At 55.9% G+C, this 23,921-nt stretch overlaps 1 protein-coding gene across 8 annotated transcripts in view; it reads left to right on the top strand.

The window, feature by feature from the left end:
• GDPD5 (glycerophosphodiester phosphodiesterase domain containing 5) overlaps window positions 1-23,921 on the top strand; it is a 92,430-nt gene that overhangs the window by 32,636 nt on the left and 35,873 nt on the right. For 7 of the 8 annotated variants that reach the window (XM_047878757.1, XM_047878750.1, XM_047878756.1 and 4 more), the window contains exons 2-3: window positions 1,058-1,141; window positions 12,175-12,350. In XM_047878757.1, coding sequence (XP_047734713.1) covers window positions 12,234-12,350 — 117 coding nt within the window. In that variant the 5' untranslated portion in view covers window positions 1,058-1,141; window positions 12,175-12,233. Of the gene's footprint in view, window positions 1-727; window positions 751-1,057; window positions 1,142-12,174; window positions 12,351-23,921 lie in introns of those variants that run through there. The other variant, XM_047878754.1, reaches the window with a different exon arrangement.

The raw sequence follows: 23,921 nt of genomic DNA on the forward strand, positions 1-23,921 counted from the left end.
GAGGCGAAGGAGATAAGTATGTTTTGCAAACTGTAAAGTGCAGTGCGTTTAGAGCATGGTGAGAAACCTGGGGACTGCAGGTAGAGGGAGGCAGGGTTAGGGTGCCCCGGGGGTCTCTCAGTAGCCGGATGTCCTCTCTAAGCTGTCTCTGAGTCCAGTTCTGTCCCCCTCTGGTCTGAGGCCGAGCTTGGCTGTGTGTTTCTTGCTGGGGTGTGGCTCCAGGGCCTGATCGGGTTGGAGAGTTCTCATGTTGGCATGGGCTTGAGCCACCCCTGTCCTGGAGCCACCAAGAGGCCCAGGTCCCAGCCCTGGCTCTGTCTACAACTCTCTGGGAAGGCCAGGCCAGCTCCCGGCCCTGCCAGCCTCGCTCTGCCCTGGTGGGCAACGGGGCAGCATCCCTTGCAAGCCCGCAGTGCTGCCCCAGAGCTGTGTCCCTTCTCCGTTTCTCTCCAAGGCCTGTCGGAACCAACTCTCCTCCCAGTTCCCCGGGCAGGAGGGCTGCCCTGCCGGCTGTAGGAGCTGGTGGTAGGGGAGCCAGTACATGAGTCAGAAGTTAGCCACATAATTGCGGTGCCCCAGATCCCGCCTCCAGCCCACCGCCCTCCCCCATCGGCTGCATTAGAAGAGCAGCTGGTTTGGCGGCTACCTCCAGAGGAGCAGGTCTCTGGGCAGCACGAAAGGGCCTCTGCTCCCCCAGGAGCCACACACAGCCCCAATTTCTCCCCAGAGTGGCTGGAACTTGGATTGCATGTACGTGGGTTCTGGAGCAGGCAAGAGTGGTTCAGGGTACTGGTTGTCCTGTGTTTGGGGTTGGGGCTGGTCTGTGGGCAGCATGTGTGGAGGTAGGATTGCTTGTGGGGTGTCTGGTGGCCCATAGCTGGACCACCCGCCGGCTTAGCAGCTTCCCTGGGCAGGGACAAGGCGTGACCCATCCCTGGGCCCCACACCCAGCATGGGGTGGGCACGGCATGGGGACTGGCTAAGGGTCAGGTGGGAGAGGAGAAGGTAGGGTGGACCGATGAGTGATCTGACTGGGTTTGTCCCCTTGTCCCCTCAGCTGTCCCAAGGAAGTGACAACACCACCTCCGTGGACAGGACATCCTCAAGAGCCCTGCTCACAGCCGCTGCTACCTTCTTCCAGGTAAAGAAAAGAGAAAGGAAGGGTGGGGGGTGGGGGGAGAAAGGAGGCAGGGACAAGCCACAGAGAGCAGTGCTCTGGCTTCTGAAACAGTATCTACCTCTCCTAGGGAGACAGCACTTTGCAATTTACAAAAACCAAAGAACAAAAAAACCAATCACGGGGGACAGGGATTGTTGTCCCATTTGATGGGCGAGTAAAGAACTGGAGTAGAGTATTCTTAGACAACTTATTCCAGTGTACTGGATACTTGTCTAAGCACCTGACATGTATTAGCTCATTTAATCCCCTCAACAGCCCATGAGGTGGGTGCTATTATCCCCGCTTTATGGATAAGGAGACTGAGGTATAGTGGTATCCTACCAATTAGTAGGTGGTAGAACTGGGTTTCAAACCCAGGCAGACTGACTCGCATTGCACATTCTCAATCCCTGTGATTTACTGCCTCTAGAACCATGTATTAAACGAAGTTTCCTTGACATCCAATTTGGGGCTTTAAAGAGCTCCCATTCCCAGAGGAGAGCTGTATTTTCAAAGATAATCCTGGCGAAGGTGATGCTTCAGCCAAAGGAATGAAGAGCAAATGGTGGAATTAGAGGTCTTGAATCACGGAATTGGCATGAACCTTCAAGGTGTGCCAGGCCAGCAAATTCCTGTGACTTTCTTCCTCAGCATTCTAGTAAATCCAGTTTTCTTTGGTTACCGGATGGAGACCAAGAAATCTGAGAGGAGGGAAGAAAAGGTTAGGCCCCAGGTTCTCAGACGTGCCTAGAAGTAGAGGGGCTTCTGTTTTTCACAGGACACCACAGTGAAGAGAGATGCAGGGACAGTGAGGAAATCAGTATTCTGTGCTAATTCTGAGGTCACCTTATACTAGACCCGGAACAGATATGTGCAAACAGATATCAAGGGGTTAAGCAAAAGTTGTGGGAGAAAATGCTTAATGGAGACTTTTTTTATAGTAACTTTTTTTTTTTCTGTAAATTGGGAAAGGCTAATTATTATTCAGGAGCAGAACTGGGATCGGGCTCGGAAGTGGCTCTGCAGTCGCATGGTTTAAGGGGCTGTGATCTCCTTTCCTTCCACTGCACGTGTAAGCAGCTTTTCTGACTCACAAATAAACAGGTGCCTGCTTGGTGCCAAGCCCAGTGCAGAGGCACAGGTCCCCTGCAAAGTGACTCCTCTAGCAGGGATGGGGCCTGGGGTATCTCGTGTCCCCGTCGCCTGGTGCAGGGTCTTCAGAAAAACTTGGCCAAACGGATTAAAAATCTCTGCCTGGGGAAGCTCTCAGTCTGGTGGGCAAGGCAGCTACGGAAGCAGATAATTACCGGGCACAGAGGCCTGTGATCATGTCTCGAGAGCTCTGCCAGATGACGGGAACACAAAGAGAGGAGGCAGTGGGCTTCTGGGGCGGGGGGGATCAGACCAGGCTTTGCACAGGGTCCATTTGTTAAGGTGGATAGGATTTGAATTGGGGTGGTGGGGAGAGCTTTCCTGGCAGAGGGCCCAGCATGAGCAAAGGCGTGGAGGTGGGGAGGCCGGATAATGTGGTGTGCTTGGAGCAGAATGGTGTGAGGAGGGGCAGGGGGAGGTAAGGCTAGACAGGTAGGTGTAAGGGGAGGGAAGCAAGAGAAAGATTCCTTAAATGGTAGGCCTTGCTTTTCTTCCCATCCCCAAGGGCCTGCTTGGGAAGCCTGTTTGTATGATAACTCTGCTATTTTACATAAATAAATAAAATAAATCATTGCTCTCTGTTCCCTCCGGGGGTAAAAACCGGGCAGGGACGGGTTTGCTCAGTGCAAGTCTCTGCCAGACTCAGCTTTCTCCTTTTCCTCCTTTTCGGGTGGCTCCTCCTTCCCGGGGACCCAGGGAGAGGCATCGGAAAAAGCCAGCCCGGTCCCTGTGACTGAATCACTGGGCTCCTGGGAGGCTGGGGTGTCAACTGAGGTGAGAGAATAGTGAAAGCCAACCCCACCAGGCCCCCAGGCTGACCCTTGAGGCCCTGCCAGAAACCCTGAGAATATTTGCTCACTCTGCCTGCTCCAGGGAGAACCTGTCAGTGCCAGTGGGGGAGGGGGGTGATAGGGGTCCCGGCAGCTTAAAGACGGAAGCACTCAGCCCTCCAGGGAGGGAGGGGGCTGGGGGGGGGGGGGCGGGATGCAAGCCTACACAGGCCACTCCGCTGGGGAACCACCCCTAGGAACTAACTGTACAGGGGATTTCTGCATGGGAAGGGAGGCCGGATGGAATGACTGCAGATCTTCCCTGGTGCCGTGACATTGAGGCCTTGGATAGCCTGAAATCCAAGGATAGTTCTTAGATCCCTGTTGGATTGCGCCAGGACTCCTTGACCATAGGAGTCTTGAGTGAGGTGATTCTGAGACCCCGGTTTAGAGAGTCTGTAACGAGAGATTTTGAGTTTTGAGATGCTAAGCTCTGTATCCCAGGCAAGGCAAGGTCACACTCTTGGTGACTACTCAGCCCACGCTCATACCCCTGACTGGGGAAAGAGAGGTCCTTCCTAGGCCAAGAGAAGCCAGGTCCCCTGGGCAGGGTCCATTCCTGGCTCCTGTCCAGCCTGTAGCCCCAGACATACCTCAGACATTCAGGTCTGTCCCCCTAGGGCCTCAACGGCAGGCGCAGCTCAGGAGACCTATCCTGACCTCTGCTAGCCTCCCCTCCTCACCCATAAAACGGGGATCTGGTACTTACCTCTGGAATCAGCCAGATGCTTCCATGAGCCGATATGCATGGAGGCTCCTGGGCACTAGAAAACACTGCACGTGCCTGTAATCCCAGCTGCTGTTGCTGCAGTGTGGTTGTCTCCTTGAAAGGAAGGTTCGTGTCCGATTCTCTGTGAATCCTGCTTGGCTCCCAGCAGTGCCTGGTACTGAGCAGAGGCTTAAACATTCACTGAGTGACCTCAAGAGCTTTAGGTAGGGAATAAGTCCTCCCAGAGGCCACGGTTCCAAGGAAGCCATCCCTTCCCAGGGGAGGAGCAGGGAGAACTTTCTGCAGGGGGGGCGGGGGGCAAAAGGGGCGGAAGAACTAGGGAAGCCACCGCCAGGGTTGGGAGCAAGTCTGCCTGGAATATAGTCCAGCTTGGCCTGCTCAGAGGGGAAGGGAAATCAGAGGTCTCCTGGCACGGAAGTGTTGGATAAACAGGCTGCCTGGCACCATTGTGGAAAGAGATTAATAACGACCCTAATTATGGCCTGATTGATCTTTTGAGGGCTCCTGCAGAGCCCCGGCCTTGGCCACTGAGCAGCTGTTCCCCAAAGAACCAGCAGGCATGACGGGGGACTGGGGCTGCTGGCCTGCCTCGTCTTTTCACCTCCGAGGCCTCCCTCCTGGCACCTCTCCCAGCCTCTCCCCACTGGCAGCTGCCTCCTTGACAGACTTCCTTCCTTCCCTACATCTGGCTACCTTCTCTGTTGGTTTCATTAAATCTAGAGCTTTCCGTGAGGCCCACATAAGTGGACTGACTTGCCCAAAGCCACACAGTGAGATGGTGGCAGCCAGATCTCTCCATTCTAGCCATCTGACGAGGCTCAGGGACGGGAAGGTGGTAACTGTGGGAGCACTCCTCAGAAGCCAACTGCAGAAAGCTGTGCCTCAGGCCAGTGGGGTAGGGTCTGGGATTGGCTGATCCCATTATCAGCCCTGTCCCCCCACTGCCAGCCCCAGCCCTGGGGTCTCGTGGGTTTGGGTTTGCTTGTTTGGTGAGCTTCCTGGAGGTGCCCTGCTGTTCCTGGGCTCCCAGAGGATGAGGAGTCTCCTTTTGGCAACAGCCTCACCATCATGGAACCCACATGGGCTTCACCTGCTGGCTGGGACCTGGGGGTGCCCTCAGCTCTGAGAGAGGCCCTGCTCATGCCTCCCTGTCACCAGGCTTTCCTTGTGCTGTCCCCTACCTAGGGCCCCTGCTTCCCCCACTTTGTGCCACAAATCCTTCCTTATTTCCGAATTCCGCTTAGATCCACCCTCTCCAAGAAGCCAGCCTTCAGTGATCCGTGCTGGGAACCGCGGAGGCACAGGAGTTATGGGACCCAGAAGAGACCCTGACCCAGGCAGGGAAAGTTTCCCAGAGGAGGGGCTGCTGAGTTGAGACCAAGAGGAGTTTTCCAGGCCTTGAAGATAGGCAGAGGGGCCCAGAGCTAAGTCTGTTTCACGGGCACACCTGCACTGGAAGCAGGGGATGACAAGGCAGTGAGGAGGAACCCCAGGGAGGTCCTGGTCTACCTCCAAGGCCATGTTTCCTGAGCACTATGGGGAGGAGTCCTCATAGCCCTGTGCCTTTTATGCCTTGGGTTTTACTCCAAGGGAATGTTGGGGTCATTGCTGTACCTTGGTCTCTGTCAAAGATGGTGAAGGCACCTGGGCAGGGGCAGAGCCCTGGCCTGGGGCTCAGGATGACTAGGCCTCTAACCTTGTCTCAGGCCTTCCTGCAGCTCGGAACCTCATCTTGACTGTTCTAGGCAGGGGCAGGCTCAGGGCTCCCAGCATTAGTCCTGGGAAGGGAAGGGGTTCTTCCCCTCAGACTGGGCGAGGACTGTGGGGCTTGTCCTTCCCTCCTCCCTGTGCAGCCTCATCTCTGCTTTCCTCCTGGTGATGAAGACAGAACAGGTGGTTAAAAGGTTTTGGGGGGTGTGCCAGAAAGGCCCTTGAGGACCATCTGGTGGCATGTATCCCATGTTACAGATAGGAAAGCTGAGGCCAGAGGCTTACGGAGGTCACCCAAGGCTGAGCTGGGGTTGAGGACCGTGAGGCCAGCCATGGCCAACAAGAAGTGGGGACTTCTCCTTGTCCACACCCGTGCTCTGCCTCCCTCCCTGGGGCCCTGGCAGGCTCCTGGAGAAGGTCAGGTCTCCTCCTCCTCCAGCCCTACACTTGTCAGGGGTTTCCTTTTCCCTCCCCCTGGGTTCTTGGTGCTGTTCATGCCCCTGCTCCCCGAGTGCCAACCAAATAATTGGGCTTGGCCCTTTGATATGCATTTTGCAGTGACACAGGCGTTGTGGCCAGTACAGCCATGGAAGGCAGCAGGAATGTGGGCAGACCTTCCCTCTGGGGCTGGTGCCATGGAAGGACTCAGCAGTCCTGGGTTCAAATCCTCCCTTCTCCCCAGTCAGCTGTTTGGTCTTGGGTGAATCACTTAATCTCTCCAGCCTGCCTATCTGTCTGTTGATCAATCCATTGATAGAGATATCGAAGTTGAATCCATATATATTTAATGAATATACTTTTGGGTTTTTTTTTTAAGTTTGTTTATTTTGAGAGACAGAGAGAGATAGCGAGTGCACGTGAGAGCGAGCACATGCACGCAGGGGAAGGGCAGAGAGAGAGGAGAGAGAGAGAATCCCAAGCAGGCTCCCCACTGTCAGCATGGAGCCGGACGTGTGGCTTGAACTCGTGAACTGTGAGATCATGACCTGAGCCAAAATCAAGGGTCTGATGCTTAACTAACTGAACCACCCAGGTGCCCCTAGGCTTTTTTCTTTTTTTGGAGGTATCTAAGTTTACAGAAGAATTGATCCAAAGGAAAGAGAGCTGCTACCATACTCTCCCTCCCCACCTCACAGTGGCCCTTATTGTCACCATCCTATATTAGGGTGGCACATGTGTTACCGCGGGGGACAATGTTGACACGGTGTTACCTAAAGTCATAGTTACACTAGGGCTCGCTCTTGGTGTGGTGCATTCTGTGGGGTTTGACAAAGGTATGGTGACATGTGTCCATCACTGTGGTGTCCTATAGAACAGTTTCATTGCCCTAGAAATCTTCTGCTCTTCTCCTGCCCCCCACCCCTGACACCCGCTGATCTCTCTACCGCTCCCATGGTTTTATCTTTACCAGCATGTCACAGAGCTGGAATCATATAGTCTGGAGCCTTTTCAGGCTTCCGTCACTTAACGATGGGCTTTTGAAGGTCTCTTCGGGTGCTCGTGTGACTTGATGGCACATTTTGCTCTATCACTGAGTACTCTTCCATTGTCTGGGTGGATCACGGTTTGTTCATCCGTTCACCCTGGGGCCAATATTTCTAGACTGTAAAAGAAGGCTGTCGAGCTCTACTTTGGTACAATCCCTGTCACTTTCTGTAATAACTGGCCTCTTTCACTTTGCATCATGTTTTCAAGATTTATTCATGTTGTAACATGTTATCTATGTTTGATTCCTTTTTTTGCAGCCTTGGGTACTTTTTTGTGTCACTCCATCTAGTCCCCGTTTCTCGGGTGGTTACAGTGAGGCTCAGAGAGAGCTAGTGACCTGTCCAAGGTTACACGGCAAGTCCGTTGAAGACCGGGCTGGAACCTGGGCACTGACATCTGGCCTGAAATTCTTTCCACTCTCAGGAAAGAGAACAGGCTTGGGGGGCTACAGCCAGCACCGTTCAGGGCGGTGAGGATGGTCGTGTGAGGTAGAAGCAGGAAGGAGGGTCAGGTCCGTGCCCAGGATGTCAGGATGGGAGAGGACCCTAATAGTGCCAATATCCTGCTCTGTAGCAGGTGCTCACTCCATCCCGGGTCTGACCCCTTGAAGGCCCTCCCCTGTGTAAAACAGGAGGCTATGAAAGTTCAGGGCAGGGGCCAGGAATTCAGGCAGAAAACAGAACTTTGGACCGAGGGGCGCCCTTGAACATCAGGCTCAGAAGCGAGGGCTTTCTCTTATCCCAGGGCCAGGAGGAGCTCCCTGCTAGGGATTTCTTGGGAACTTGGCTGATACCGGCAGTCCTGGAGGTGGCTTGGAGAAATCGATCCGTCCTAAGTAATACCATTAGCCCTGGTGGGAAAAGGAAGTGGCAGGGGAGGCTGGGGAGAGTCTGGTTTCTGGGAGCTTGCTTGAGTGCTCAGTGTCTGAGCAGCACGTCTCTGTTAGCAAGACTTCTGGGCCTTCTCAGAAGTACCTTCCGGGAAGCCCTCAGTGCCTCCTCCTTTTATGGCTGGTCCCTGGGGATGTGGGAATAATTCAAGCCATCCCATGGGGAAGACAGGCCCATCAATGGTGCTCATGCAAGATGCCTGGGGAAGACTGAGGGCTATGGGAAGCTGGGAAACCCTCTAACCAACCTGGATCTCAGGGGAGGCTCCCTGGAGGAGATAATGTCTGAGCTGAGACTTGAAGGATGGGTAGGTATTAGTCAGCTGAAGGGACAGCAAGTTCTGGAGGATAAGGCTAGAGAAATCAGAAACCATTTGTTCAAGAGCTTGCTCTGGCCACAGGTGAGGGCTTGGGTTGGTGGGGTGTGATCCCCGGAGGGAGGCCAGAGGATTTCCTACCTAGGGGAGAGATGAGACCTGAGCCAGGCCAAGGGGATGGTGAGAAGAGGCTATGAGGGATGTTAGAAGCAGGTTGGGGGTGGGGGGAGGGGGGGCGGGGTGCCTGGGTGGCTCAGTTGGTTAAGCATCCGACTTTGGCTCAGGTCATGATCTCACGGACCGTGAGTTTGAGCCCTGCATCGGGCTCTGTGCTGACAACTCAGAGCCTGGAGCCTGCTTCACATTCTGGGTCTCCCTCTCTCTCTGCCCTCCCCCACTCACACTCAGTCTCTCTCTCTCTCAAAAATAAATAAACATTAAAAAATTAAATAAAAAGCCTTGGGGTGCCTGGGTGGCTCAGTTAGTTGGGCATTGGGCTGCAGCTCAGGTCGGGATCTCGCGTTTCACGGGTTCGGGCCCCATGTCGGGCTCTGTGCTGACAGCTCGGAGCCTGGAGCCTGCTTCGGATTCTGTGTCTCCCTCTCTCTGCCCCTCTCTCTCTCTCTCTCTCAAAATAAATAAACATTTAAAAAAAATTTAAAAAAAAGGCAGGTTGAAGAGGTCAGTGTGGCCTGTGCTGGGTCTGCAGGGCCTGGGTGACTCGCCCGGGGACAGGCAGTTACTTCTGGCTGTCTCAATCAGGAGACAGCCACCAGGTGGGCTTTGCCACACCTAGTAACTGAAGCCGTGGGAAGGGACAAAAGGCCCCAGGAGAATATGCAGAGGAGAGAGAAGAGGTTTGCCTCCCCAAGATGCCCCTATAGTTATGACTGGTGTGAAAATTCATCAAGCAGGGGGAAGCGGGGAGATGATTCCAAGAGCCACAATCAGCTGAGCCCTGGGCTGAGGCCCTAGGGCAGGCGGTTCTGCTTTCCTGATTTGAAGTGCAATTTCCATTCCTGGTGCCTTAATGCTCATTTGGGGGGGGGGGGCAGGGCAGAGGACATGTGGGACTCAGTCCCAGGCTCCAGGAGTCCTGGGAAAGGCTTGTGAGAGCAGGGGGACCTGGGCGTGCACTCCTGTTCACAGAACGCCCACCTGCTATACCTCAGTCACTGCAGTGATGTGCCCTCTCGGCACCCGCCCCCCAGTCTGGTCTCCTATGGGTGTCAAGGCAAAAGCTGTTACCCCATTTTACAGATTCAGAAACCAAGGCTCAGGGAAGAACCCTAGAGGCCCCAGCCACAGAGCAAAGGTGGGGACAGATGTGATGGATCTGACCAGCAGAGGGCCTACTCTTGGGGTAAGATCTGGCCTTCTACCCCCTCTGGAAGGCTGCGAATGTGGGAATACATTTGTACGCTCCTTCTAGAGTGGAATGAAGTAAAGCTGAGAGCCTTCTCCCCCAACTGCCCCTGCTGCTCCACAACCCCACAGGACCTAAGTCACCAGACTACAACAGCACCCCACTGCACACTGTTCCCTAAGCCCTGGGCTCAGCTTGGCTCAGAGAGCCCTCAGCAGCTGCATCCTATTCCACATACCTCCCCGGGGAGCCACGGGCACAGAGGCTATGCCTGACAATTCCCAGCAATTAGGAGGCTCCTGGTCAGTCAATATTCCCAGCAAGGCCCTAATGCATCTCCCCCCTCCTAACAGACCAGAGGCTGTAATCCTTGTGCTGAGGTTAGCATTTGGTCGGGTGGGGCAGGGGAGCAGGGGTAGGTCGAGGCCCTGAGTGCCACCGAGGTGGAAGCTGTGGGTAGGCCCAAAGCCCAGACCGACCGCCCCTCTGGAGCAGCCCCTGGGCACTTAGGCCTCAGCTCAGTGCTGCCTCCAGGAAGCATGCCCCGTCGCTCCCCCTCCCCCCGCCACCATGCACAATGTTAAGTGCCCACAGGTCCCCCTTACTCTCTCCAAAATACCAGCTCCTGAGCCATTATAGCCGGCCCAGGGGTTGAGGTCAGCAAACTGCCCCCGTAAAAGGGCTGGGCAGTATGTATTCTAATCTTTGTTGGCCATTCAGTCTCTCTTACAATCACCCACCTCTGCAATTATAGTTACGGAAGCCATAGACGATACATAAGCAAATGATTGAGGCTGCATCCAATAAAACTTTATTTATGGACACGGAAATCTGAGTCTCGTATAATTTTCATGTGTCACAAAATATTCTTGTTTTCATTTGTTCCCCCAAACTGTGAAAATATAGAAAAGCCATTCTTAGCTTGTGGGTTATATAAAAATAGGTGGCTGGTTGGATTGAGTTACATGAGTTACAATTTGCCAACCCTGGGCCTAGAGCAAGGCCCCTTGGAGCCAGACTGACTGGCTCTGCTGTGTGACCTTTGGCAAATGGCTAAACCTTTCTGTGCTTCAGATTTCTCATCTGTAGAATGGGGGTGATAACGATAATACGTGGGGAATGTCAAATGCTGCGGCTGCTTTGTTGTTCTTGCAAAGCAGCTTTTGGCCATTTTCAAAGGTTAAACATGGAGGGGCGCCTGGGTGGCTCAGTTGGTTAAGCATCCAACTCTTGATTTCAGCTCAGGTCATGATCTCTCGTGGTTCATGAGATTGAGCCCTGCATCAGGCTCCACACTGAGTATGGAGCCTGCTTGGGGTTCTCTCCCCGCCCCCTCTCTCTGCCCCTCCCCTGCTTGCACACTCTGTCTGTCTCCCAAAAATAAATAAACGTTGAAAAAAATTTTTTAAGAATAAAGGGTGAAATTTTTGGCTTGTGAGTTTGATCTCATAGGGCTGCTATAAGAGTTAATGCAGAATAAATGACTGACTTTGCCTCTCACGGGTCCTACGGGGGCCCTGAGGGCATCGGTGTGCCTGTCCTGTTCACATTGTCTCCAGGACCTAGGATAGGACCTGACACATAACATGTGGCTTCGAGTTTCTAGAGTCCCACAGATGGGAGGTTGCATCCTGACTCCTTGGATAAATTATTTGGCTGCTCTGGGCCCCAGGACCCTCGTCGGTCAATGGAATGATAATGACAGTGGTGATAAGGATCAGATGATGTTTGACATCGGGGCGTGTGAGGGGCCCAGGCCGATGGCCACTTGACCACATTTGGCCCTTGCTGGCCCCAAGAGGCCGAACCCCCCCCCCCCCCCAGGTGTCTCTTGGGCGCCAGGCAGGGTCGGGCAGTTGCCCTGATGGCAGCAACTCGACCCACAGGCCACCGTTCATTGTTCCACCCACCACGGGCAGAGCTCCCTGAGCGGGCAGCCCCCTGAGCCCAAAGGAGCGAACACTTTGGGGGCACCAGAGCAGTTTCCCAGCTTGACCGCAGCCGGGTATCAGACTGCACGCCAGACGCCGTCCCGTCCTTTCTCCGAGCCTCAGCTTGTCCAGTTATCAAATGGGTTTGGGACGTAGGCCCTGCCACCTGAGGGGCAAAGTGTTCACCCAGTGCCTGCTGTATTTCAAATAAAATACATTGGGGGACACGATTGAGAAAATAAAGCTGAGAACGGCTGAGGGAGGATGGGAAGGGGTTGCAGTTTGACAGGAGGTGGCCTGGGAAAGTCTGGTTGAGAAGAGAACATTTGAGCAAAGACCTGAGGAGAGGAGGGGAGGAGGGGAGGAGGGAGCCCCGTGGAGCTCTAAGGGAAAAGCAGTCCCGGCACAAGAAGCAGCAGCAGGGACAGAGCAGGTGTGGCTGGGGGGGATCGGGTCGGGGGTGAGGGGCAGGAGACTGCCGGGGAGCCGGCAAGGGTGTGGGCCTTACCGCGGGGCCCTGTGCGGGACTGGCACCTTCTGCTGGGGCTGGGGCTGGCTGCCTGCACCTCCCCTGCCTCATGCCCCTGTGCTTCCTCCTGCAGGACCGGCCAAGGGCCTCATGGGTGCCTGAGGGCTGGGCGCCAGGGCCGCACGCAAGAGCATGGTGAGACACCAGCCCCTGCAGTACTATGAGCCACAGCTGTGCCTCTCCTGCCTCACGGGCATCTACGGCTGCCGCTGGAAGCGCTACCAGAGATCCCACGATGACACCACACCGGTGAGCCAGGCTGGGATGGGGTCAGAGGACTAGGGAGCCCCAGGGCTTGGGGGAAGCGTCTCAGCTCCATCACTCTGCTGTGTGGCTCTGGACAGGTCAATGCCCCTCTGGGTTTCAGTGTCTCCTTCTATAAAATGGGCCCGTGGTCACTCCTAAATCTACGTGACCAGGTGGGAAAGGAAGTAGGCCACCCTGTCACAGATGAGGCTGGTGAGCTCTCCTCTGACACACGGGACCTGGGCTGCTCCTGAGGTCTTGGCAGAAAGGGACGCTCCAGGAGGGACACTCCAAGAGGAAGGGCTCACCCCAAGGTGAACAGAAGTTTTCAGCTTCCTGGCAGATCCAGACAGGCCGGCAAGCAGGTGAGTGGTTGGAGGGAAGGGTGAGGAGGTGGTGCCAGGCCCTCCTGGAGCTTGGGAGCTGGCAGGGCCATGGCCTGGCAGCAGGACTCTGTCACCTGAGCCACAGGCCTGTCGGAGCTGGCAGCAGGTGCCCAGCCAGATAAAGAAAGCCTCCTTCAATGGCCGGCACCCCAGGCCAGACCCAGAGCCGAGCCACGCTTCCGTCCCTGGGTCTCTGTCAGCCCATGGATCTAGTTTCTTCTCTGAAGGAACCCAACTCCTTCAGGAGGGAAGAGAGGGAGGTCAAAGGAGTTTATCTAACAGGTTTGCTGCCCGGTAAACAGCTTTCCTCCTCTCTCCTGTTTGTCAGAACAAAGAAGCCAGCCTCCAAATTCAGCCTGCCTTGAAATAGGCCAAAGGTGTGGGTGGTCAGCTGAGGTCAGAGGCCAAGTATCACCAGGCTCTCTGGATGGGGAGGATGGGGAAGCCTGTCCACCTTCCTGACCTCCTTCTCTGCCTGTGCTGGTGACCAACAGAGCACTAGCCTGAGTCAGGAGCCTGGGTTCATGACTCCCAAATGGTAAGAAGCAGGTGCCACATGGCCTGATGTATTGCCACTCCCAGCCCAGAGGAGGCCACATGCTAAGCTGAGGCAAGGAAGAGGGAGGGGCCTGCCCAAGGCCCCAGGGCAGGTCCCTGCAGTGCTGGGGTGGCAGCCTCAGTCTACCCTCGGCCCTGCCTGGGACAGCCTTTCCCTCTTACATGTTTGTGGGATCTCCCCAACAGTGATGTGGGCCATGAGATCGGAAGTCAGGCAGGCTTAAGTCCAAATAGCTCCCAGTTGTACCAAATTGCACAAAATTGTACCCGGTTGACTCTGGGCTTTCTCACCTGCGCAATAACATCCCCACTGAGAGAGCTGCCGGTGGCACTAATGGCACCAAGGGACGGGCACAGTGCTGGCTGTGACTAGTCGTTAAGTCATTCCCGACTCCAGGGCCTCGGCCTCTCCATCTGTGAAATGGAACAGGGGTTGGGTCAAGACTTGAGAATTCCTTTTCCACTGTGATCTGCTCTGAGCTGCGTTCTCCCCAGGGACTCGGGGCAGGCAGCGGGGCCTCCCCGTGTCGGGAAAGGCAGCAGCTTGGCAGGCAGCTGGCAGCTGGGTGTCTGTGCCAGGAGCGGTGCTGAGCGCTGACACACGGCTCCTCGTTCCTCCCAACGAGCCCTCGAGCTAGATGTCGCGGCCACCATTTCACATGGGGAAGCAGAAGCCAGGGATGTGAGTGAGGGGCAGAGTTGGGAGCTGGCCCCGGGCAGCGTAGGTCCAACAGCTCCGGGTGGGAAGACAGTGGAAGCTGAGGGAGGAGGATGGCTGGGCTCCCCAGCGGCAAGCCCCTTGGCTGTCAGAGTAGCTGCTGGAGGAAGGCGTGGCTCCCAGGAAATCCCACACCCCTCAGTGCGCCCAGGGCAGGCCCATCCCAGGCTTCAGAGTCAGGAAGTGACCGGGCTTGGCGGTGACCAGCACGGGGCCCCGGGGTGGAGGAAGTGGTGAGCTGAGGCCAGTTCTGGACTGACTCAGAGCCCAAGTGGTGCCGGCTCCACAGATGCCAAGATCTGGGGTGCCAGGTATGGCACAAAGGCAGTAGGGGCTGCAGGGGCCACAAGCCAGCTTGGCCTGGAGAGGGTTTTGCCACAGCTCTGGGTGTCAGAGCCTCCGGGCCTCCACAGGAAGGGCTGAGCTCACCTCAGGCGACCCACGAACCACAGAGACTCCCCCTTCCCTGTCACTCACCTCATTCCGCTTCCCCGCCCACTTCCCGGGTTCCAGCCTCAGCCTGCTCACCCTTTTTCTCTCTTTCCCCCTTGTTCTTTCTCCCCAGTCCCTCCTTAGATGGCTGGGTGAGGACTGAGGGCGAGGCCTGTGATGTCCTGGGGGGGGGGGGGGGGGGGCTGGGCCCTCTAGCCTGACACAGTGAGGGGAACCGTGATGGCGTCAGAGCTGGTGCAGAGTAGGAGCAAACTCCCTAAGTTTTGCTGAACGAACAGGCCCTGGGGTGAGCTCTGGAAGCACAGGTTGGGGGGAAAGAGCACTATCAGGGCCTCCAAAAGGCGTGGCGGCTCCAACTTTGGGCCTGTGCCTCTTCTCATCCCCAACTTCCCCTCAGACTTTGGGGGCCCCTCCCTCTGCCCAGGTACTGCCGCCCCTCAAGTCCCCTTGGGGGAGCCTCCCCCGGCCTTTCCCAACTCAGACAAGCCCTGGCTCAAGTTCTTCTGTGAAGCCAGACCTCTCTGGTCCTCATCTGTGAAATGGGGTGACAGACTGGGGGTGAGTCGCAGAAGCATTTCACTCATGATCTTGCTCAGCCTGGGAAATAAAGCATGAGAGTAACAGTTAACATTTATTGGATACCTATTGTATGCTGGTATCCCAGAGCTTACCTGCATTGCCCTGTTGATTTGTTAGGTCTCCCCTGTGGGGCAGTTAACTGTCATGCCGATGGAGAACTCAAGGCTTAAAGCCGCATCACACATCACACTGGAGAGAGTCCACGATAGATTTGCAACAGGAGCCTCAGGAAGATAAAGGGGGGGGGGGGGGGGAGCAGGGGGCATGCACGGTTGGAGTAGGAGATTAAATGAGAACTTGCAAGAAGGGGAAGAAAGCAGGGCCTGGAGGATCACTTGGGAAGTTGCCTGGGGAGGAGGAAGAAGATCTTGAGACCAGGAATGTGCGGGGCAAGAATGGGAGTGGCTTGAATGCCAGACCTGGAGTCTTCCGTGGCTCTGGGATCAAGAGCTGGCCCTGCAGTACAGGAGTGGATCCTGGGGAGCCGGGAGGAGCCCCCTCCTCTGGGTCCCAGCTGGCAGCCTCCTTCCTGCCCCACCAGCCTATCCTTCCTGTCCGCCTAGCCTGACGCATTCCCACCTTTGCTTGTACTGTCCCCCACCCCCAGGACACACACTGGACAAATAAGGAAGCAGGAAACTGAGGACCGGAGAGGTGAAACGACCTATTCTGCCCCCTGCCCCTAGGGAGTGGAGGAGCCTGGCAGCAGGAGGCCGGCTCACTCGACAGCTAGGAAGGGGAAGTGAAGCTTTTTATAACTGGGGATAATTAATTGGTTGTTGTCTGTGACTCATTACTCTAATGCCGCCAATTAAGGACTTGCTAGGACAGAAGACAGTTCTCAGGCTGTCCCCCAGGGCCCCCTGAAGACTGTGTGTCTGTGGGAGGCAGCATAGTGTCAAAACCAGCTTCTCTGTAGCAAGAGGCATATAGGTCAGACACCTGAAGGAACTTCCCAGCCCAAGACAGACAGCGACTGTCACCTCTCTCGTGTTTCTATAGCACATTTGCCTTTTGAGGGCTGTGTTTTAAAAAGCTCGTTTGGCCCCTCTGCTCACAGAGGAGGCTCCAGGAAGAATGAGTGGTTTATTCAAGCCACGGGGGTTGAAGGCACAGCCTGCATTGCCCCCTGCTTGCATCCCCAGTCCAGACTGTTCCACACCCACAGTCTTGTCTGGGATGCACTAATTACTTATTTAATCAACACACCCATCCGTCCCGATACTTGCTCTGGGCCCTGGGGTCAGGGAGGGGTATCTGACCCGGCTCCCCCCTCCCTTGAAGGGCTCCCAGGCTGGTGGGGGAGCATACAAGATCTAACATACCCAGGCCACCCAGGATGATCCCTGCTGAGGCCCAGGAAAACCCCAGGCAGGAGAGCTGGCCTGACCTGATGTCTGGGAGTTAGTCCTGTCTCGCCGGCTGGGGAAGTGTTCAAGGCACGGGGAGCCATGTGGACCAGAGCTTCCTTGTGTACTGGAGTTTCTTGTGTTCGGGAACCGAAAGCAATCTGGCCTCAGTGTGGCTCCGCGTGAGGAGGGAAGGTGGTGGCCACATGGCCTGAGGCTGTGCCAGGGAGCCTGTTCCCCCTCCTGGGTGGAGGCAGCCCAGTCAGACTCAGGCTGTGCGAGGACCAGTCTGGTTAAATTGTGGAGGATGCGCCGAGGGACCTGGGGTGGAGGTGGGGAGAGCACGGAACTAGAGAGAGAGAGAGAGAGAGAGAGAGAGAGAGAGAGAGAGGTGGAGGCCGCTTTGCATTCCCCTGGGAGGGGTATGCCGGTTCCTTGCAAAGGGAGGGATTCTAGAGACACTTGGAAGGTATAATCAACAGACTGGCTGTGGAAGAGATTGAGGGAGTCCTTTATGATGCCTCCCACCATCCCCTGATTTCTAGCCTAGTCGGATGAGGCCATTCCAGGGATGGAAATGGTGCTGTGTCCAGGGGCAAGTGGGAGGGGAGAGTGGTCTCTGTAGAGTCCAGGAAGAGCACAGTGCAGGTGGGACACAGACAGCTAAGTCTCTCTTCCCCCAAGACCTACTTCCTACGACAGAAGCCCTTGGAGCCATACAAGAAGACCCCCACTGGGGGATGTTCATCAGACCCTCCACCCCCCACCCCTTGCCCCTCCCAGGAGAACCTCACCCCTTCATAGCATCCTGCTTTTGCTCAGGCTGTCCCCTCACTTGGAATGTCCCGTCTCTCTTTACGTCTCAAGGCTCGTCACGAACGCCTACCCTTCTAAGAATTACCCCCCTTGAACAAAAAGAGAATCAGGCCTCCCTCCCTCGGGCTCCCACAGCACCTCAGGCCTGGGCTGTCCCTTCGGACTGTGACTTTCTGTGTTTCCCAAGGGACTCAGTGTTGTGAGAGTGGAGCCTGGGCCTCGGAGGAAGGGCCTGGGCCAGGCTGGGAGGATGGTTGAGGCAGGGGCCTGAAGAATGGTGAGCAAGCCAGTTAGGGAATGTGCCTGCCACCCTGCTGACTGGGCCTGGAGAGGCAGGACCGCTGACGAGTTCTCAGATATTGGGTGTCTGGAGAGGGCCAGCATACACGTATGGACAGGTGCATGCTGTCTTCCGGTGCCCCCAGCTGTGGTTGGCAGATGAGGGCGCTGACTTCGCAGGACCTCCCAGGCCACGCTCGGAGCCAGATTGGGCTCTGCCGGTGGGCAGGAGCCCAGGGGTGGAGGGTGTCCCAGCTGGTTCCCCACATCCCTGTCCTGTTGCCACCAAGTGGGCCTTGACAGGGGAGTGGATCCCACCTGGGAGTCAAGCTGGGCTCCCTGGATGAAGCAGCCTTTGCCCTGGGCTTCAGGGTGTGATTGGAGTCAGCCAGAAGTGCTTGGGTATTTCCTGCCAGGGAGCTGTGGCCTGAACTCTGCCCTGTCTACATCGTGACTTAGTGTGCGACCCTCAGGCAAGGCCAGACCTTCTCTGGGCCTCGGCTTGCTTACGGGTTAGATGGAGGTTCAGATTCACGCTGCAAGGGTCCAGTTAGACAACGGGTACCAATGCATGTCACGTGTGGTGCAAGAGAGACCGCCGTCCCAACCCTGGGGAAAGTGTGTTCTCCCTATAAACTTTCAAAGGGGTGGCTGTTCCCTTCTCCAGCACTTTGGCCGAAAGGGGCCCAGCAGGTCAGAGGGGCGCCCTCTGATCCCCAGTTTTCCCACTCCTAAAATGGGGATAAGACCCCATGTTATCCTTTAAGCCTTGCAGGGCTGACATGACGATAAGAAAACGGCAGATGATGTTATTGCATCCATGAGAGACAGAGGAGAGTCTGGCAGAGCACTGGTTTGTTGCGGTACAAACAGCTGAGGATTTATCGCCGCAATAAAGCCAGGCCATCTCTGGCCTTCGGGAACCCCTGTACTCCACCTAGCTCCTCCTTGAATGGTGCCGAGGGTGCCTGGCCCTCCCTGGGAAGTGGCTAACATTCCGTGACTGCCTTGAGTGTCTGCTTAGGGAGCCTGGGTGGGACAGGAGATGGAGCATCAGCAGTGCAGCCACCCACCACCCTGTGGCCTTGGCAGGGCCCTCTGAGGGCCTGGGATGATCCCTCCTGAGCCCCCCTTCCCCCCCCCCCCCCAGCTCCTCTGCTCCTGTCTCCCCATGGGCTGATGCAACCCCTAGGGTGGGTGGGGAGAGGCGGGGTGTTCCAGGCTGGGCTTGGTTTAATTCTACTGCCTAATGAGCCGCTCTGAGTGCTCCCCAGCAGAAGCAAGGGCAGACAGAGGCCTAATTGCCCAGCTCTCTGTAGCCCAGAAAAATAAATCCGGCCTCTTAGGCTGTCAGGAGCTGGCTGGGGGTGGGGACTCTAATCCCTTTCCCTGCTTGGCCCTAATGCTGTAATACATCTCAAACCTCCCCGGGCCACCCCCTCCCCCAAATCTCCTGGGTCAGGGCCAAAGTAATCCTGCCAGGGCCTGCCTGCCTCTCCCCTCCCGGAGCTCCCCACACCCTTCCCAGCTGACATTTCCCAGACTTTTTCCGGTGCATCAGTCCCCCCATTTGGCATGTGGCAAGGGTGAAAACAGGCTGATGAGTGGAGGAGGAGCTGGCGTGCCCGAGATCCAGCCTGCAGGAGGGCAGACTGGCCCTCTGTGGGTAGGCACCCCTCAAGCTCTCCAGTCTTTGCAGGGCTGTGTGGTGCTGAGGGCACAGCTGAACTCTGCAAACTTTTTTTTTTTTTTAAATGTTTATTTATTTTTGAGAAAGAGAGAGAGAGAGCAAGAGTGTGAGCAGGGGAGGGGCAGAGAGAGAGGGAGACACAGAATCCAAAGCAGGCTCCAGGCTCTGAGCTGTCAGCACAGAGCCCAGCGCGGGACTCAGACCCACAAACTGTGAAATCATGACCTGAGCCCAAGTCAGACAGACGCTCAACCGACTCAGCCACCCAGGTGCCCCACTGGACTCTAGGACCTTAAAGCCGAGTGGGGACCCCAGGGGTGGCACAGGGAGCAGGGCTCAGCCCTGTGGAAGGAGCCGTGCCCAGCAGTACCCACACACGGGGAAAGGGCTGCCGTGGGGCAGACTAGAAAGCCTAGAAGCAGTGCACACGCATGTGAGGATATTCTGTGTGGTAAACGAACGTGGAAATGACGACACATTTCACAAACCGTGTAGAGACAGCTGAAGTATCCATTTGGTGGAAATAAAATTAGATCTCTGCCTCTTACCTCAAACCAAAATAAATTCCAGATGGATTAAAATGTATTTTTTTTTCTATCTTTCAATTCCTTTTCTCTATTGAGGAAGTGCACATTTGTTGAGAAAATTCAAACAACTTGCAAAGATGTAAAGTAGATGGAATTCTAATCTTAACGCTTGAGAGAAATGGCTTTCCAATCTCTATCCGTGCACGTATATATACATCCGTGTGGAGCGGTAGACAGATGAATATAGAGAGCTGGGTGGATTACAGGTTTGAATGTAAACCACAAAGCCAAGAAATTACCACTATAAAATATGAATCAAATATATACTCTTGGGCTACCTGTCTTAAACATGGTTCCAAAGGCAAAAACCTATAAAGGAAAAGAAGGGTAGATTAGACTACATGAAAATTTAAATTTCTATGCAGAAAGCATAATAAACCAAATTAAAGTAAAACGATGAAATAAGAAAAAATACACAATAGGAGCGCCTGGGTGGCCCAGTTGGTTAAGCATCTGACTTCGGCTCAGCTCATGATCTCACGGCTCATGAGTTCGAGCCCCACATCAGGCTCTGTGCTGACAGTGTGGACCCTGCTTTGGATCCTCTGTCTCCCTCTTTCTCTGCCCACGCCTCCCGCCACCCCACCCACTGCCCCCCCCCAAAAAAAGACACTGAAAAAAAGAAAAAGGGGCGCCTGGGTGGCTCAGCCACCAGGCTGAGCCAGCTTCAGTTCAGGTCATGATCTCACAGTTCATTAGTTCGAGCCTTGTGTCAGGCTCTGTGCTGACAGCTCAGAGCCTGGAGCCTGCTTCGGATTCTGTGTCTCTCTGCCCCTCCCCCGCTCATGCTCTGTCTGTCTCTTTCTCTCTCTCAAAAATAAGTAAATATTAAAAAATTAAAAAAATAAAAAATATACAACACATATGAAGGTTAATACTCCTACATAGAGCTTTTATATGCCCATAGCAAAGGAAGCCAGTTCTCCCAAACAAAAGCTGCTGAGCTCTGTGCCTTTATACCTTCTGCTGTCTCCCTCTGCCCCAGTCCGGGCTCCCTAACCTGTCATCCCAGCAGGCCCATTCCTTCCAGCTTTGCTGCATGCATCCCCTCCTCCGGGAAGCCCTCCAGACCATCTCTCCTCCCGTAACTGGCCGTAGGATGGGAATTGCCTGCTGGCTTCTCAGTCACCTGGGGGGGTTGCTCAGAGGGAAATCCAGGCCTCATTCATCTCCCTGTGCAGGGCACAGCACATATATCTAGGATGACTGGAAGAGAGAGGTGGCAAGGGTGTGGAGGGGAGGTGCTGGGATTTGCTTTGGTATGGGGTGTGAGGTAGGGGTATAATTTTTTACCAATAGATGTCCCCACTCCATCTGTCGAATTCTGTATCCTTTCTGTACTAATTTACTATCTATTAATCTTGTGTCCTTGCTTCCAGGCTCTTCCCCTTCTTTCGGTCTGTTTCTCCATCTCTGAATTGGATCTGTAGAGGATGAGGCAAGATGATCTCTGAACTCTTGTCTAAGTCTGAAATTCCAGGGTTCCTGGCCTGGCACTACCTATGACTCACTGTGTGACCTTGGGCCAGGCCTGGCCCCTCTGAGCCAATTTCCTCCTTGGTCAGACAAGGACAATTACATGTCTTGCTCATTGTTGCTCTGGGACAGTTGGAGATGCTGAAGGCACCCAGACCTGGGTGTGAATTCTGGCTCCACTATTACATTTGCCCTTTGTGGCCTTGGGCAAGCCACTTCCCCTGGCTGACCTCTGCTTTCCTCCAACTATACCACCTGCTTTGCAGAGCTGCGGGGAGGACGAGAGGAGTTGGGGCATGTGGAGGACTCCTAGGGGCACCTCGCCCCAACTCTGTGAAGAGCCCACGCAGGGCTCTGTCCTCCACAGCCAGCCATGCGGGGCTGGGAGGAGGCATGGGACAGGTGCTATGCCAGGGTCTCCTTCCTTCATCTGTGCCAGCTCCTAGGACAGCAGCCTCCAGAGCTGGCCTGCCCTCTGCGTCCCACCAACGGTGACACCCACCTTGGGCTGGGAGCAGGTGAGCTGCTGGCTGTCCTCAGCAGCCGGAAGAAATTGGGTGTAGGGCAGGGGGCGGGGGGAACGTCTCGATCACTGTCTTCGCATAATTAAAGGGCTGTCAGATGCGAAACGATAATTATAGGAACCATCGTGGATTTGGCGACTTACAGCTTACATCTATATCTGGCAGCCCTCCCGTGAGGTAGAGGTGATGTCACCCCCATGAATGGAGGAGGAAGCTGAGGCTTGGTCCTGAGCGGCCCATGGCATGCGGCTACTGGGGAGGAGGGCTGAGAATTAAGATCCAACTCTTGTTTACACCCCCCGCAGTGCCCTGGTCCCGTGACCCCCAGAATTTCTTGCCCTTTTACTGGACTTGTTGTGTGTAGAATCCGAGAACCAGCTTCGGGGTGGTGGCCGAGGATGTCAGTGGCGCCTGAAGGTGGAACAGAGGGACTCACTGTAGGTCCTGCTGGTCTCTGCAGCATGCCGACCTGCTGGCCCCATTTTACAGAGCAGGAAGCTGGTGCCCAAGAGGATAAATAAATGTCTCCCCCAAGGTCACCCATTTAGTAGGAGGCGGCCAGTCTTGGGTTCAAAGCCAGTGTTGCTGGGCTCCCGAAGGCAGCCTGCCTCTATCCGGCTGCTGTCTTAGAAGGAAGAGGCAGGCAGCACCAGAGGGAGAGCGCCCGTCCCTGCAGCTAAGGAGCCAAAGCAGGGTGGGCTCCTCCCCTGGGGGCTGCAGAGGCAGGGACTGGCGGGGAACAGGAGTCTGGCGAAACAGCGCTGTCCCCGCCATCCTGTGAATCTGAAGTCTGTGGCCGTGTCAAGGACGGATGGCTCCTGCTGCCTATGCGGAATTCAGGCTCCGGGTCCGTTTGGGGGTCCAGGGCAGGGTCCCCAGGAGGGGAAGCGGTGTCTGCGTGCATCCTGGCCTGGGGTGGAGGTGTGGGGTGGGCCGGGCCCCCAGGCGAGTGGTACAACACGCTGCCACAGCCGGGCCTGTGCGGGCGTTTCCTGTGGAGGGCTGGCTTTGTGCGGCAGCCAGGCTTGGCGACTGTGCGAGCCCCCGCTGCTCATAAGCTCTTTCAGCACGTTTTTCTCTGAATGCAGAAGGCTCTGGGGTGGGCGGGACGGAGACGAAGAGGGACCGGAGACGACTCCATGATCATCAGGAGGCGGTGAGGAGGAGCGGTGGCGTCTGGGAAATTGGCACAGTGTCGCCTGGCGCGGGATGGAGGGACCCGTCTTCTGGAGGGTGGGGACAAGAACGGGAGGAGATGAGGCAGGGGGTGCGGGGCTGAATGCCCTGGCCTCTGGGGCTGGGTCTCCCCGCCTCTCCATCACCCCCAGCTCCCGGGAGAGGGATGGAGCGGCCCCCGCAGCTCGCGGCCGGGCCTGTGCCCCTCCCCAGCTGCTCTCAGCCTCTCCCTGTGCCTGCTGCTGCCCAGCCAGCTCAGGAGCTCCCTGACCCTTCTCCCGCTCAGGTGGCTACAAGGCTCTGAATGGAAGGAGGCTGGGTATCACAGGAGCTCCTTCTCCTGGTGCCTCAGCCAAAGGATATGTCTGGGTTGGATGATGGCCCCGTCCACTGGGGACCTGAAGCCTCCCCGCGTCACAGTCAGGTTCACGCCTTCACACCATGTCTGAGCATCATCTTGCGTTCTGCAGGATGTGAGCCCAGGGTATGCGGATGTATCTCAGCCATCCCTGCCCTGAAGGAGTCCACAGCCCAGGGAACCCTCCCTTATTATGTGCCTACTGTATGCCACTTGATATATATCACCTCATTTAATAGCAATCCTCCAAGGTAGGGGGTTATTCTCCCTGTTTTACAGGCGAGGAAACTGAGGCTCAGAGGAGTTAACTTGCCCAAGAGGCAGAGGCCGGTCCGTCTGCCTCCTGAGCCCAGGTTATTTTCATCTCCACATTTCAGAATGTGATTGAGGGTCAAATTGGCGGGCACCACGACTCTGTGCAGAAGTACTCAGGGAAAGGAGGTCTTCAAGGCCTGGAGGGATGCGGGTGTTTCCTGAAGGAGAAGGAGGTTTGGCCTGGGGTAGAGCCCCGAGAGAGAGGAGCGAGAATCGCAGGGGGCCAGGCTGGGCCTGGGACTACCATCCTGGGTCCCAGACGGCAAGGGCGGGTTTTGGGGAGAACTGCGCAGGGCTGGCTCTCATGGGG

This window comes from Prionailurus viverrinus, chromosome D1 (assembly GCF_022837055.1).
Source record: "Prionailurus viverrinus isolate Anna chromosome D1, UM_Priviv_1.0, whole genome shotgun sequence".
In the NCBI taxonomy this organism is placed as follows: domain Eukaryota; kingdom Metazoa; phylum Chordata; class Mammalia; order Carnivora; family Felidae; genus Prionailurus; species Prionailurus viverrinus.